The following is a 16,188-nucleotide window of genomic DNA, read 5'->3' as shown; positions in this document are numbered from 1 at the left end:
TATTGGTTATTTTTAAATAAATTTGTATTGGTAATCGTAACATTTAAACCTCTGAAAAGCCAAACCAGGGACTCGGGCTACAAATTAGCCTTTGGCTCGAAGGTCCGTGTGCCAGATCAACACTTTAAAAAAATAATATTTTTCAATGTTCTGTCCCCAATCAAATAAAACTTTAATAAAGCAAAATACATCTTCATCATGTTACAAACCTTATTTTGGAGCAAATCACGACAGATCAGATGTCAGTGTTTATCGCTGCTCATTATCGATGCCTTCCCACAGCAGCTCATTTAGTTTTCATTTAGTTATATTTAATTTGTTCACACTGTGATGCAGGCAGATATTACAGAACTGCTATTAGTGACTGTGGCTGGAAGTGTTTTCATCCAGACGTATAAAAATCAAACTACTTTCCTGGAACAGTTTTTAAATTATTGAAACAAAAACTATAAAGTAGAAAAAAAAATCAGTTTAATTTAGTTGCGTCTGATTTTGATGTAGCCTCTCCTCCTCTAATCAACGAGGTTCAGCGATGTCTCAAACCGAAGCAGAGTCTTCTTCACGACAACAAACATCTGTTACGTGTCTGTTTTTGCGAAGTCCACCGCGTTTTCCTTTCCAAGTGTATGAATATAATTTTTGAGACGGTGGCGCAGATGGACATGTCTGCAGCAAGTGAGTCAACTCTTGGAAAATCTCATCTGCTCTCCAGACTCTTCTCTGCAGTCTTAACCTTTACAGAGCTGTTCGTCCTGTTAGCTTTCACTGCAGAGCACCAAAACTGAGCAACAAGCGCTTCCTCCACAACGGCTCACTGCGCTTTGCGACTATTGGCGGTTGCTGTTGAAATGGCACATGTCATCCGCAGCAGATGGTTTGCAAGATGAAGATCTGCTGTGTAGGAAGAGGAGATGAGAAGACCAGTTGAGCATACTGGGATGATGGAAGAAGGCATGAAGAGCCCTCGGTTTGCTCCATGGTGTAAACATATTCACTCTGCTTTAACTCTTTTACACTTGCCAACTTCAGTTCTCTAAGATTTTACCTAATAAACAACACGGATTGTGGAATATTTGTAGACTGGAAGGAAAATAATACTTGGTTTTAACGGTGTTTTTTTTTTTTTTTTTTAAATTATAAATCTGAGAAGTGTGGAGTGCCTTTATTTTCAGCCCCGTTGAGGGAATAACTTGTATAACCACGTTTAACTGCTGCAGGTCTTTTGCGTTCTGTCTCTAAAAGAGATGGGCGGATTGATCCAAAAACATCAATAAAAAGTCAGCATCACTATCGGATTGATACTAGCATCAAAAGATTGATACCTTAGTTTCAGATTCCCTCTTGAAATTGTTTTCAAAGACTTTGTTTCAGAAAAATGCACACAAATCATGTTAATATGTAATCAATGCATTTTGTAGATACCTATAAAGTTTGTACAAAGTCTATCCATGGTGTGAACAAAAAGAAAAAACACAACACCTTAGGGTTGGCAGTATGATGATATAAAAAACTTAAAATGTATCTGTATCCTTATATTTACTTAGCATCAGATCAGTATTAATACATGCACTATTACATTTCTTTTCTTCTTTATTTATCAGGAAGTCACTTAAGCACTTTATATTTTTGTCTAAACCTTTTCCATTGTAGCTCTGGCTGTGTGTTTAGGGTTGTTCTGTTAAAAGTGGATCTGCCATCAAATCTTTTGCATATTTTGCCAACATGGGCCTTTTGGCTGTTTAATCCTCTACATGGTTTTCAAATTGATTTTAAAGTGGAGGATGGTCAGTCTGTCAAAGTCCCTATAAAAACATCGACGCTCGTGTTGATGTGACAAAGCGTTAAAGGAAAAAGATCGAGAGGTGGGAATACTTTTGCACCACTGACCTCTGTTTCTCACCCAGCAGCTGAAGCAGCTGAAGCATTTCACTGTTACTGTTTCAACATCCAGCTGAAGCCTAATGTGAGGGTTTTAAATCGCACCGTCTCTTCGTCGTTAAGCAAATCACAAGCCGACCCATAATGGCCACATTCAGTTTCATTTACTGAGAATGAACATTATGAACCTGATGGATGTGTTGATAGCCTCGCTGATCTTTTCCCATTCATTTTGAGGTGTCTTTTTTCACAGTAGATGTACCCCTGACAGTACATTATGCAAGCAGTGTGAAACACTGGAAAGATTTTTCAATTAGTGGCTCTGGGTGTGATGACAGAGAGGCTTTTAAGATAGTGGATGATTTTTTGTGTGCAGGTGATCTTACATCAAACAGGAAGGCCAAGCACTTGTAATTCATGTGACTTCTGACTGTCCCCTTGTCATGCTACATTCAGTTCACTTTTATTAAATGAAGAAAAATTCTTAAATTGAAAGAAACTGAATTTTTCCACATTTATTCTCAATATAAAACTTTAAATGTCTGCAAAGGTTGAGGGTTCGCTCAAAGACAGACATGTTCTGACTGATTTCAGAGAATACAGAACACAAAGTTTTGCTGAAGTGAGGAGTCTATAAAAGTCTTATGAGCAGAAGGACTTTGGTTAAAAGAAATGGGTTCAGAGTTGTTACAGAAACTGACCTTTAAGTGGAAGGCAGCCTCACTAATCTATTATTTCTAATGCTTGGAAAAATGTTCCACTCTGTAAAAGTACAGTCTGGAACAAGTTAGCACAAAAGAAACAACTTGAGTCACTTGGAATAAAAAGTGGTATTTTTCTCTTCTTGTCTGATAACACCATAGAGCAAGTACAGGTTTTGTTGCAGAGTCCATCTTGTAAGTAAAAGCCTGAATTAGGGGTCATGGTTGAAGACCCTGTTGGTTTGCATTGAAGCATTGCCAGGGCTAAACGTCCTTATATGTGGAGAAAAAAGTGATGTGCAAAACACTTATAACTAAAGATGGATAACTCTGCATTGCATCACAATATCATCTCTAATATTTGTTCATCTGTCTTAAATGAGAAGCTATGACAGTTTTCTACATGTCTAGTGAACAAATAAATACCACCAACTTCCTCTCCTCTTTTAGAGACACAAAACTTAGAGGAATTGTTTAAAGTCCTAACAATTGTAGTTTCATCCATGTTCTTCATTATCCTTACACACAAATAATAATCTGTCAACACAAACGAAGCAGGAGGTCCATACTGGAGTATGATCTGCCATCTGGTGACCTCTTCCTCTCAATCACCCAGACTGATCAGAGAAACGGGCGCCATGTTGGCGACTTTACATGAACTGAACTCTCAGTCTGGGATTGTGACGGGCCTGCCGTCAGAAGCTGTCACTTTTACTTCAGGCTCTTCACAACTTCTGTGTCGTATAACAAAAAGGCATCAGTGCGACTCCAATAACACCTAGCACTAAAAATAAACATACCGATCGTCTGTTGAGGTATGGATGCGGACAAAAGCTTTCAAATTGCTACACTGGGTGTAATTTCCAGACCTGGCAAATTGTTCTTTAAGGCAGTGAAATAAGTTCTGTGTTCAACTCATTTCTACTCCTGTCATCTGAATATTGCAGAGGGACGTTAGAAATAGCTGGGAATGTGTGATCATTGGGGGCTGGTTGAAAATTGTGAATAATATCATGTGTTAGTCTTGATTATATGGAAGAGATGCAGGCAAAGAATCCAAATATCACATTTAGCTGCACTTGTTTGCGGTGAAAGACAAGCGGGCGTTAGTGGAGAGCAGACAGGGAGAATATTGGAGCCAAGGCCTCAGAAGGCTGTAATTTATAGCATTGTGAAAGAACATGTTGCTTCAGGGGGCTTTTAGAGGGTATGAAACATTCTGTAGCTGTAGAGACACACTGGTAGCACGACGATAACGCCGTCTGCAGTCAAGATAATTGTGCAAGGCCAGAAGAAAAATGATGGCAATAATGTTCAACTAAATTAGTATTTAAAAAAGTTAGGAAAGAATCATTTTTTGTGTCATTGTGATTTCTCTTCTTCCCCTGATGTCTAACTCTATTGTAAACACAGTATAATTTTCTTGTTTTTCACAAGCACACACCTGACTAGTGAGAATTATTTTAAGCTGTTGGAGCTGTAAAGTATTTGTCCCTATGAAAATGATAAGTAAACAGTTTCTGACCAGTTGATCCTGAATGTTTCGAGGGATTTTAGAGGAAGTACTCAAGTGTGACAAGTTTGTCACTCATGCTTATACATTTACACTATGAAAAGCATCCAGCCAGTTTATTTTCCTTAAAATTGGACTCAAAGTTGAAGGGTTTTGCCATTAAAGCATAATGGGTTTCAGCTGGAAGCCTGTGAAGCCATTCCACTGAAATTAAATAAATGCTACATTCGATTACATGATAGAGTATTTATTCTCAATAGGTGTGCCTCAGCAGAGTCCAAGCTAACAAGTTAAGACTGATTGCTCGGTTGGTCTTCATTCCACTGAATCTCCAATGGAAACCTGCTGTATAATTTTGTATAAATCATGCAGAACTCTGGTATAAATCAAGCATACAACAACAAAAAACTGCCTAGCTGCAGAAAGCCTCTCCTGCCTTCAAGTTTTATTCCGATCCTTTTTGTTCTGTGCTTTATCCATTTATCCTCCAGAACACACTCGCGCACAACTGACTGGCTCTGTGTGTGGTTTGCAGATGGCTACCCGCGGGATGAGATCATGTACAAGTGGAAGCGAAACTCGGTGGAGACGTCGGACCAGAAATACTGGAGGCTTTACCAGTTTGACTTCATGGGGCTCCGGAACACGACGGACGTGCTTAGGACCACGGCAGGTAGGTCAAAGTTCAACAGAGGGTCAAGGAAGGCTCTCCCAGGCTGTCAGTCCCTTCACACAATGACTCAAACTGATGTTATAAATCATGCTCCACCCACAAACATGATCTCAGCTTAAAGGAGGAAACTGTAAGCTTGCCAAGACATGACTGTTCAAGGAGAATGATAATAATTAAACCTTACAGCAGTGGTGGGAACCACTGCCTTAAAACTAAAAGCACTAATTATAAACATCAGTTCTGCTAACTCTAAATCGCTACACCAAGTCGGTATTTAGCTGAAGCTAACACTAAAGCGCTAACTTCAGTTCAGATTATGGTGCGTTCACAGCAAACGCGTTATGAGCATCTAGTGTACATTTAAAGTCAATGTGGAGGCGTGTTGAGGGCTGGTTGCGGCGCGTTTTGAATGTCTAGCTCAGTGTAATTTGAAGCGTTTGGAGTGTTTTGAGCCTTTCACGTGTCAAGTGCATCCAACGCTCCACAGAGACTTAGAATGTAAACCAGACACCCCTGATACACCATTATATCTGCTCTCGAGCACCAATTTAATTTTGACATTCCATTATGGACTTGGAAACTGTATTTATGTTTATATGTTCTTTATTGTCCATGTTTTATTTTATTTGTCCGTTTCTTGTTTGAAATTGTTGTCAAAGAGGAAGCAAAACTACTGTGTATACAGTCTTTACTCTCTTTCAAAATAAGAGCACGAACATTAACATCTAGCTACTTTAGTTCTTAACATTCAATAACCTAAAGTAGACAGATGTCAGATTTTATTCAACTGGAAACACCGAAGTAAATTAGCACTTTAGAATCTATTTGTAAAAGAAAAAAAATACTTAGGAGAAGCTAAGTGTGCAAAATGTTTTCAAAGCTTAGCTCCCCTATTAGCGCATTAGTGGAAAATGTGTCCACCGCTTACAGTCAGAGTGACGATAAATTTCTTCAGACTAAAGCATATTCATTTGTTAAATAGACACATGAATATGACCAATGTGGATCTATTTATTAATTCTGAATGGGCAAAAAAAGCATCTCTGGAACAGCTGCAGATGTATGTGCAGGAAAAGTTGGCTGTGCAAAACACTGAGTAGGGGAACTGAACCCAAACACGCAGCATAACTTTAATATTTCCTTTTCCAAAAACAAACAAAAAAAGAAATACATTTGACGTTTTCTTTTTGTTTCTATTCTGCATTACAGATGCTGACATCTTCCCGTTGAACTGTTCACCCCCTCAGAGCTCCACAAGCTAACATTAGCCTTAGCTCCATGCATATAAATGCAATGATATCACTACACTTTCAAAGCTCATAAGTATTCCCCTCGGGTATAAGACCAAATAGGTTTTTTCACTGACATTAATCACTAGGATTAAAGATTAAAAAGGAAGTTTAATTATTCACTCCTCCTTCTCTCCTGCTCATCCGTATGGTTTCTATCCTAAGTACTTTGTAGCTTTGAATCTATAGACAACTGTAAAACCTCGCTGCTCCCACATGTGGACAAAGCTCTTTATGCATTTTTAATGCTTTGTACATGACCTTTGAAAATAAAAATCGATTCCGACGGCTTAAATAATTGAAAGACAGAGGACACAGACCTATCGTTAACCCCTGTTAACCTTGTTTAGAAGGTGCACATTCCTCCTGGTAGGTGCCATACGGTGTTTTGTCTTCAGAGAGACGGGCCCAGATCTGCATAATGTGACCTGATTCAGCTTTCTAACAGCTGAACCTCTGTTCATGAATATTCCAGGAACAGGATTATAGTTAGGAGATGGATAACAGGGAGTGGCATCGAATTATCGGGAAGCTCAGAGGAAATTAGCTGTATAACTCAATTTTGTTTGGCTAACTCTTACTGAATTGTAGTGGTGGTTTGTTATAAAACTTGTTTACAACAGAAGATCAGTCGACATTACACACTCACACTGATAACTGAGCATCAGTTTTAGATCTAATGTGGATCCTAAAGACTTACACAACCTATTTAAAAGACAGATTTCTGTAATGCAGACAAAAGTTCAGCTATAACTTCTTTTTCACCTATAATGTAAAGTAGATCTGAATCGTACCTTTCAGTCTCAAATTTCATCTCAGTAGGTTATGCACATTTTCACATTTTAGCTAAAGAAACAATTTGCAGACAGGATTAAAAATCTGTCTTTCAGAAAATAAAAATATTGTGGAAACGTTAAATATTTTAAGCTCCTTGTGTCACAATCCAGTCAGCTAATTAACTCAAAACATGGGAAACGTTTCCTGAGCCTCTATGATCTCAATCGGGGTCAGTCGGCTCATTGCTAAAGGAGTTGGTTGTTCATACAGTGCTGTACGCAAGCGTATTCATAGAAAGTTGAGTGGAAGGAAAAAGTGTGGTTGGAAAAAGGTTAGGTGATGATTGGAGTGTCATGTCATCGGCTGGTGTTTGTCCATTATGTTCTCTGAAGACTACAGTCAGCAGAAAATATTTTTAATTGATCTTATATTTAAATTTTCTGAGACAATTTTGGGTCTTCGTTCTGTGTACTTGAAGTTACATGAAATAAAGGCTTACAATAAAGTAAAAAACACTCAATAAATACAAAAACTTTTTATGATATTCTATTTTTTTAGATGTTTTTCCTCTTGAATGCTACAGGATATTACAAAGCAGTTTTTCATGGTTTCGTTTGTTTACATTGGAAGCGTGGCATTTTAACAGGGGTGTGTCCACTTTTTAGATTCACCATAAAGAGATTAATTCTCAAATCAGGAAACGCTTGTGATCACAATAGGAAATGGCGCCTGAGAGCTTTCATCCTGAGCCTCACTGATGGGATTACAAATTACACATTTTCTCCCTCTGCATTGTCAAAATGCCACCAAACTAATTTTCTACAGAGATCCTCAAAAATAACGGCAAACCTACACATTTACCTCATGCTGTTCAAGAAAATTGGCCATTTTCTCATTTATTACCTCGTTTTCTTTTTTCCTGTATCACTTTGCCGAGGCGCTGTTTGCACACGCATGATGATTAGCTTCCCGGCTAAAAATACCTATCATTAATTTACATCATGACAAACTTCAAAAGTGTTTCGTTTCTTTCCTTCCTGAATATCTACACTCCCAATCTACTGCTTGATTTCTCTCTTCATCTTTGATGAACACGTGCAAATTGGGGATTTTTTTAATGAGGACAGAGTGGACAATTCAGCAGATCCTTCTTTGAAAACGTCCCAGTGAGGAATATTAAAGACTTTGGTGTTTTGCTTCTTCATCCCACTGAAAATTCATTCAAAGCTGTGGGAGTTAAGTCTAAATTTGCATTCGAGAACAAGAGGTATTAATGATTTTCTTTCTTTGTTCCACATGTCCCCACTTGAGTTTTGAGTCTTGAATCTCTAATGAAAAACCTGGAACTCCCTCGCTTTCCGTCTCGTGTCTTGTAATACATCTTTTCGATTTTTCGTTCTTTGTTTCAGCATATTCCTGAGAGCTTTCCGAGTCTCAGCCGGAACCCAGAAAACCATGATTAAAGCACGAAGAGATGAGCACTCGTGCCAAAAATGCAAAAGACTCATTTGTGTGGTCACTTCAGTGCCCCCTCTGAAACACTTGAAAGAGTTAGCCATAGTTACAGCTCAGTCAATGTGTGAATACAAAAAGCAGTGTGCACACAGGACCTGTCTCACAACATGAAGTAGGCCAAAAGATCAAGAAGAAAACTCAACGCATGATGCAGTGATCTGATGAAATTTAAGAGCAGATGAAAAAATTGACATTTCTTAAGATGTAAAGAGTTCCAGCCCCATTTTGAAGGTTTTGGGATCTTGTTGAATCACGCTGAAGATTAAGCAAAGACAAATCGGAGCAGTAGTGGACCTTCCCTGGAATGGTCAGACCATATTATAGTTCTGTTTAAATTCTAGAGCTTATGCCAGAACTCATGCATCCAAAGCTGGAGTCAAGCCCAGCCCCTCCTGCTGGCCTCCCTGTTGTCCCCTCAGTGTTAAAGTGGCCACTCTGTATGGAGCTATACAATACAAGAGTTAAAGACCCTTAAAAATGGAGCAGCACTTTGCTTTGAGGGTCATTGCTCCAGGTCTGATGACCCCTTCACAGAGCAGAGGTAGGAACAATGGAGGGAAATGGACATTAGTCTTAGATGTGTGGGTCTCTAGTTCCTGAGTGGTTTTATTATAAAGTACAAAACCTTCCATCTAGAGTAATTTCTCAAATAGAGCAGTCGGTTGGTAGGGAGAGCAAAATGTTAGAGGAAATGGTCACATTTATTCTTTTCTCTCTACAAAATCTCCCCGGTTAGTAGAAGTAAATGTAGCTCATGTTTCATTCCAGTTTTTAGATTGTTGCTAAGATGAAACTTAACACTGGAGGACACCAAATGTTCACGTCAAGCGGATTAGCTCGGTTCATCGTGAGTTTTTCTTTAAAAAGTTCAAACCCGGTTTGGGTAAAAATCCTCTTCTTCACACTGTGTGTGTTCTGTCTCATGAACCGCTCAGCTGACACGTCCTTTGCTCATTAGCAAAGCAGTTTTGCTGTAAATATTCTCGGCTGCTTCCAAACAGAGCGGATCCGACCGTACGGCACGGCGGAGTCGGTAGAAGAGCGTGTTGAAAGCATCTTGGACTAATAAGTGCTCAGGAGAAGTGTGCAAACAGAGGGGCGGCTGCTGTCCAAACACTGCAAATACGGCGATTGTTAGCCAGAATGCACACTTAGAAAACAGAAGCTGCTGCCCTAAGGCTACAGATAACTTATCTGGGAGTGGAGAAATGTTCCTGCTGCTGGTGTAGTTGATAATATTCAAGAGGAACTGTGAAATTAAGAAATGTGTTGAGATGATGGAAAACAGCGGAGGGGACAGTTTCACACCATTGAACTTTCCCTCGTTTTGTGTTGCTACAGCCACAAACCTCAGTGTTTTATTCAGGTTTTGTGTGAAACAAGCATAATGTATTAGTTTTTGTAGATCCCTGCAGCTGCATGTCTTCTGGGGAATGTCTAGCAAATTTGCACATCTAGACACTGACAGCTTCGCCCATTCTTGCTAAAGTAGCTCAGTACGAGTCGATGGAGAGCAAATCTGTAAACATCTTTTCACAGACTGTCAACTGAATTTAGACCCAGACTTTAAGCAATCTGAAGACATGAACAGGCTTTGGTCTATGCAGACGTGTAGAAGATTGTGTGTTAAAACGGTTCAGTCAATAAAATTTAGATTTTTAAGGTTTGTGGTTGTGATGAGAGAAATGCGAGAAGGTGGTTTAAATTCTGACTCACTGCCTGAAGAGAACAATAAATTTAATGAAACCATTTTATCGAGTGTAACAGAATATAAAAACATGCTGATGATGTCAAACCTTTATGTTAAGATTAAAGTTTTCTTCTCTGCAGCATTGGGATGTTTAGTGGAAACCATCAACCCTTTTATTACATCATTTGTTTGTGTGTAGTTCCTGTAATCACAATGTGATCCAGCTGTCTGAATAAAAACTGATTAAAGCCGCCATTTTCTGACACACAAAGGACATAATCCCTGAATAATAATAAACTTGAACAAACCTGCAACAGGGAGGACGACGCTTTCTTATTTTCTTATGTGCACCTGCAATTTTTCAGACAAAAGGTCGTCCTCTGCTTCCTTTCATTCAGCGTTTCCATCCAGTTCTGGCATATTTGTTAAAAAGTGACCTCCACTTATGTTGTAATATGTGCTTTAATGTGTAGAACCTTTATTGGTTTCAAAGCAAAAGTTTCCATGAAATGAAGCTCAGTATCTTCTACTCACAGCCAATTAACACGTCTATGAAGACAGCAGAGTGACAGTCAGATACCGTCTCTCCCTCTGTCTCTGGACTTATCTACTTTCCATCTCCTGTCCTCGTCTTTCCCACTCTGCCCGCCTGCCATGCCTTTTGATGAAGATTATAAGGAATTATAAACAATTCCCGTCGATCAAAGACTGAGCAGATCTCTCTAACTTGAGCAGATTTACAAGCTAGGACTGATTTCTCTGCAGTTTAGCAAAAGAAGGTTCTCCAATTAACTCGGCTGATGAGGTCATGTCTGTTTCAGGTGACTATGTGCTGATGACGGTTTACTTTGACCTGAGCAGACGGATGGGCTACTTCACTATCCAGACCTACATCCCCTGTATTCTCACCGTGGTTCTCTCCTGGGTTTCATTCTGGATCAAAAGCGACGCCACGCCGGCCAGGACCACGCTAGGTAGGAAACTTCAAGAGTTGTGAAAGTGAAACATACAACATCATGTATGTGGATATGATCCAAAGAAAAACACAGATATGTATGGACCAGCCACACCTTTATCTGTGGCTTCAGTCCAGATAATGTGGCATATTTAAAAAGAAAATTAGATGAATTTTTACATTTGTTGACATTTCTAAGTTAAATATTTCCCTGGTTACTTTAATATCTGACTATTTTCAGTCTCTTTGCATCTCTTTTCTGACTGGTAGGTCTTAGAGTCATTTCCTTTGAGGCATGAAGTTAAAAATAGTCAAGCATTACAGCATACATTTAACCATTCACTCAACTGGCAGTTCTATTCTAGTAAAATATGAAAAATATATTTTAATTTCTTAGCAAAGCTGAAACATTTTCATCACATTTCTTGATCGCAGAGAACAAAGTTTGCTTTGAGGTTGAAGTTGGGTGGGGATAAAGATGGGAGGACTGGATCTATCCGCTCTGAGCTCACCCTGTGATGTACCAATCCCCTTCAAATCCTACTGGCTGACTGAGATATTTTCAGACCTTGGAAGCCTGAAACAAAGTGGAAGGGTTGTGTATTTTTAGCATTTTTGAGGTAGTCGTCACTTCAGACACTAAAATATATGCTCTCAAGTGAGGAAAGTGATGTTTCTTAAAAGTCTCCCTTAAAGACAGACCTAAAAAAAAAACATCAATACCCTGACAAGTTAAATACTGATCTGATTAATGAGCAAAATTAAACATTTATCTCATGAAACTCAACAGAAATGCAAATCTAAAAAGCTCTAGGAAATGCTAGTTCTTACTGGATGTGAATGCATTGATTTCATTTAACTTCATTTAAAAAGAAAGTCAATTAGAGTTTGAGATTTTGCGTTAATTTCACAGAATACTAATTAGGCATCAGATTATGAAAACTGACTGGTGAAATGATTACCACTGATTGTCTCCTCATCATGCCACACACCAGTGCACATTGGTCTTCATAGTTGATGTGTCAGACGGAGGAAGACTGGATCAGTGTAAGAATTTAAGAAAGGTAGATTGTGAAAGTCGTGATGGATCTCCAAAGCTGCAGCAAGTGATGCACGCTGCCAGGAATCGACATGATCAGAATCAGTACTTGGACAAAGTACAAACTCCAGTTGCATTTCCATTTACTGTATAATTGCACAGCAATTTGAAAAAGCCTCACATTTTTTGATGACGTTTTTTTGCAAAAATGCACTGGAAACACTTTTCACATCACATGATTAAAAACTGAATGTTACTGTTACTCTATTACTACTGGCAGAAAGATGGAGAAAGATTAAGAAAACTAGTAGTGGTAGGAGGACGATGGCATGTTTTCCTCTCCCCACCATTAGCACGGAAAGGCTAGCAATAGCATTGGATGCGCTGACTACTAGCATGCGTAGGCTGGTCACCCATAAGTTGTACTTCCTTTTTACGGGAAACTTTAATAAAAAAAAAAACTGGTTTGTAAGCACTATACTGTAGTCTACTGTATTCTGACATTATGCCAGGCATAAACACACTGAAGTTTTCCCATTGAGGCTTCTGATTGGGCAGAAGGCTAACGGGCCGCCGCTACATGAAGACTCTTAACTTTGGTGCTGACAGGGCGCCATACATGATCCTCACCACATCTCCATATCTGACCGATTTGATATTTGTTAATCAGCAATTAGCATACATTCTCATTTGGACTACTTTGTTAGTAATAACTCAATTTCTCGTTTAGTTTTTGGTCAAACACCTTAGCGATTAAATCCCAGAGAGCTAACTGCTTCAGTCGTACTTGCTAAATGAGTTTGGACTAACTTATTAACTTTAGCCAGTCAAGTTTTCCACTCTTGACCTCAGTGCTGAGTCTAAAGCGTCTCCTACCACCGTCATCTCGGCTGTGACCAGCTTCGAGGCCCCGCTTCTAAAGTGCTTTAATTCCTCTAAGTCCCCGCTGCCCTTCATCAGCCGGCCGGTATCACCCAGGGTCATCTGGAATGGCTCTGCAGTAATAAAAAAGCTTTATTGGACTTCTCTCCATCACTATTTGCTATCAAACCAGACAAAAAAACTTCACAGTCGAACAATCAGTTCGTCTCATGTTGTATTGAATTCAGTAGTAAGCGAGTGTTATTACTCAGGCATGCGTCAGGCCAAAGGAGCCTCTCCTCTCGTGCCGCTAATGAAAGCTGATCATAATAAGAGATTGTGTTCGGCTCAGCTTGCTTCTTACTCTCAGCCTGATAAAGGTTGACACGATGACAGCTGAACATCAAAACAGCGCGGGCCAGATTAGATCAGGAGACGCGGCATCCCACTGCTTTTTTTCAGAGTTTGTTTGTGGAAAATGAAGGAATGTCCTGAAATGTGAAGGATTTTTCTTTAATACCAAAATTGTCAGTGAAGGCCTCAGATTATTATTATTATTTTTTTGCCTACAGGACACATGGCAGTGGCAGCATCTTGCTTTAGAGATGTTTTTATTTCCAACAGGGAAAGCAAAGCTGGTCAGAGTTTATGGGAAGATGTATCGCCTTATATGCAGGACATACTACGACTACCCAACCTGAAGCACATCCTGTTAGCATGGCCTAGTCAAAGTTGAGGTGGGGAATTGTTGCAAGATTTAAGGTGATGTCACATAAAGGTACATCTGAAAAGTGTGAATCTCATTAAAAAGTTCCACATTTTGTCACTAATTTCAGCAGTAAAACTCACATTAGATTTATCACACAGAGTGAAGTAATCCATGCTTTTATTTCTTATATTTTTGATGGTTACACATAATAAAAACCAAAGTTCAGTATCTCAGAAAATTAGAATGATGCAATGGATTTCCATCATCTGTAATCCTTTATCAAGAATACACAGATTTAACACTTAAAATATTTCACTCTGCATGACAAAGCTTCTGAAATGAGTGACAAAAATATTGAACTTTTCCACGATCTGCATTTGTTAGATGTACCTGCACACTTTCCAGCCTGATTTTTATCAATATGACTTTACCATTATTCATAATTTTCCTTTAACCTTCAATGAAAGTCTTGATAAAATACATGGAAATTTTTGGTTGCCATGTCTACACCTTTGCAAATCAGCTAATTGTTCCATCGGCTGGTAACCAGCGGCCTGTGGGTGGTGAGGAAAATCCTTGTGACATTCCTCTCAACAGGTAACGCAGTGAAACAAGCACCCCCCTTGTCCTGATAAACGTCCACCTTCAGCTGAACAACAGAAAGTCATTTAGCGCCCCCCGCCCCTCTCTTTTGTCCACCGGCCCCCACTGTCAGCCTGAGACCAAGGCTGAAAAGAAACCAGACAGGTAAGAGGAAGAAAAAGAGCTAAAAACAATCAGACCTCTGGCACATGGCAGCAGGGAGAAATGTCACACTGAGGGAGGTTAAATCTGAAGGAAAACAGCTTCACCTCAACCCCAAACAAGCCAAACGCAGCGCTGCCACTCACCGGGTACTCCTACAGCGGCAGAGCGCTCGGACAACATGGAAGTTAGAGGTTTCAGCTGCGGATGACTCCTATTAGACCCCAATCTCTGCAGCTCATATGAATGCTGGCAGAGATTTGAACTCCGATGATGGGAAGTAAAAGCGCCCGGAGGCAGGTTTCAAGAATCTGGGGCTTTACAGTGTAAAATAGGCTGCAGCGCTGGAATTAATAGGAGCTGGAGGTAACATCCATCATGCTCATCCAGGGTAATCACTGTGTTGCTCAACGTCAACATGACCGCTCACCAAAAAGAGCTTCATCGCAGCATTTATAGCACAAATGGATTTATTTTTATGCTGCCAGAATTTAATAGTTCAACAAAAAGTGAAGCTTTAAACATTTTTTTAAAAACTGCTAGTTTGTGGTACTTTTTATACTTTCCATCCAGAGGGCTGTGTTCCAGGGAATCGACTATGGATGAGCATTTCCTCTGAAACCAAACAAGTCTGCAGACGCGTCTGGGCAATCAAAACAAATGTCCAGTCATGCAGCGGTCTGTAGAGAGTAGCATCCTTACCCCTCGGTGATGACATTTACATTACACACACATACACACCCCACCAAAGCCTGGAGCTCTCCCAGACATGCGAGGAATAATGGCTCCTTTAAAAAGGACTGTGCACCCACAGCCTCAGTCCCCATCCCCACGTACAGCCAGCTCAGATTCTACCACGTCACTGATGGGAACATTTTTAATGCAGAGGTCTGAGGAATCAAATTACTGTGGCAGAAAAATGCCCCCAAAGCAGTCAAACAAAGGATCTATAACAGGGCAATTTTTAGAAAGTGTGACCTTTGAAGGTTAAGGGTGTTTCCTGAGGTGGATAAGACCACATAGATTCTGCATACAAATTCACTGGCAGCTTCCACTAGAGAATAGTAGAAAGCCTCAAAATAAAGTTATCCTTTACTGCAGTAAAACACTTTAGTTTGTCCAAAGATCCAGTCTGTCATTCAAGCACATGTACAGCTTTCAGCCTAATTATTAGAAGTAGTAATTTTTTGCAGTAAAACGTCATCATTCAAGAGCCGGCATCAAGACTGAGGCAGCCATTAAAAAAGATTGGTTCTGCATCGACTTCATTTATGCTTTAGGTTGATCTTCTGCTGGCTGACCCAACGGTCAGCCTATAGATGTGAAGAAAACTCAACCCAGTTGAGGATCTTTGTGGTGTAAATCTCTGTGGTTTACAAGAAGTTCCCACTATCAAGGCATAACCAACAAAGTAGTTGAGCAGGGTCAGCGTTAGCAATGAAGTAAGAGAGGAAGAGAATCATCAAATCAAACCTTTGATTCCTTCAGCAAAGCAGGTGAACGATGCGACTTGAAGACCTAAAAATACCAAGCCTTTAACTCTACAGGCCAAGCAATGCTGAGAAATTAGAGAACACAAAGCCTCAGTGAGTAAATTAGTTTTACTACTGATCGTGTGATAAAAGATAGTCTCTATAGCAACTTTCGTTTGAGAAGCATCTCTCCCACTAAGCCTGTCTACAGGTGTTGTCAAATTCTATGTGGAAGAAAATAGTTGAGCCTTTTTGCGTCTCCAGAGGAAGCCGTGCAAAATCTGATAAAATGCCTCAAGCATCGGTTGTGACTAAAGACTGTAAGATTGGAAGGGAAAAGGGAATCTGTGGGGAGTTGGAAAGAAGTGAGCG

General features: G+C 39.7%; 1 protein-coding gene across 1 annotated transcript in view; it reads left to right on the top strand.

The window, feature by feature from the left end:
- LOC106946501 (gamma-aminobutyric acid receptor subunit gamma-3-like) overlaps window positions 1–16,188 on the top strand; it is an 84,785-nt gene that overhangs the window by 54,465 nt on the left and 14,132 nt on the right. Inside the window, exons 7-8 of the mRNA XM_015030863.1 lie at window positions 4,628–4,765; window positions 10,858–11,010. Of these exons, the coding sequence (XP_014886349.1) occupies window positions 4,628–4,765; window positions 10,858–11,010 (291 nt within the window). The remainder of the gene's footprint in view (window positions 1–4,627; window positions 4,766–10,857; window positions 11,011–16,188) is intronic.

This window comes from Poecilia latipinna, unplaced genomic scaffold, assembly GCF_001443285.1.
Source record: "Poecilia latipinna isolate Pla-1442-1.1 unplaced genomic scaffold, P_latipinna-1.0 Scaffold194, whole genome shotgun sequence".
NCBI lineage: Eukaryota > Metazoa > Chordata > Actinopteri > Cyprinodontiformes > Poeciliidae > Poecilia > Poecilia latipinna.
This window is presented reverse-complemented; position numbering and strand designations above follow the sequence as displayed.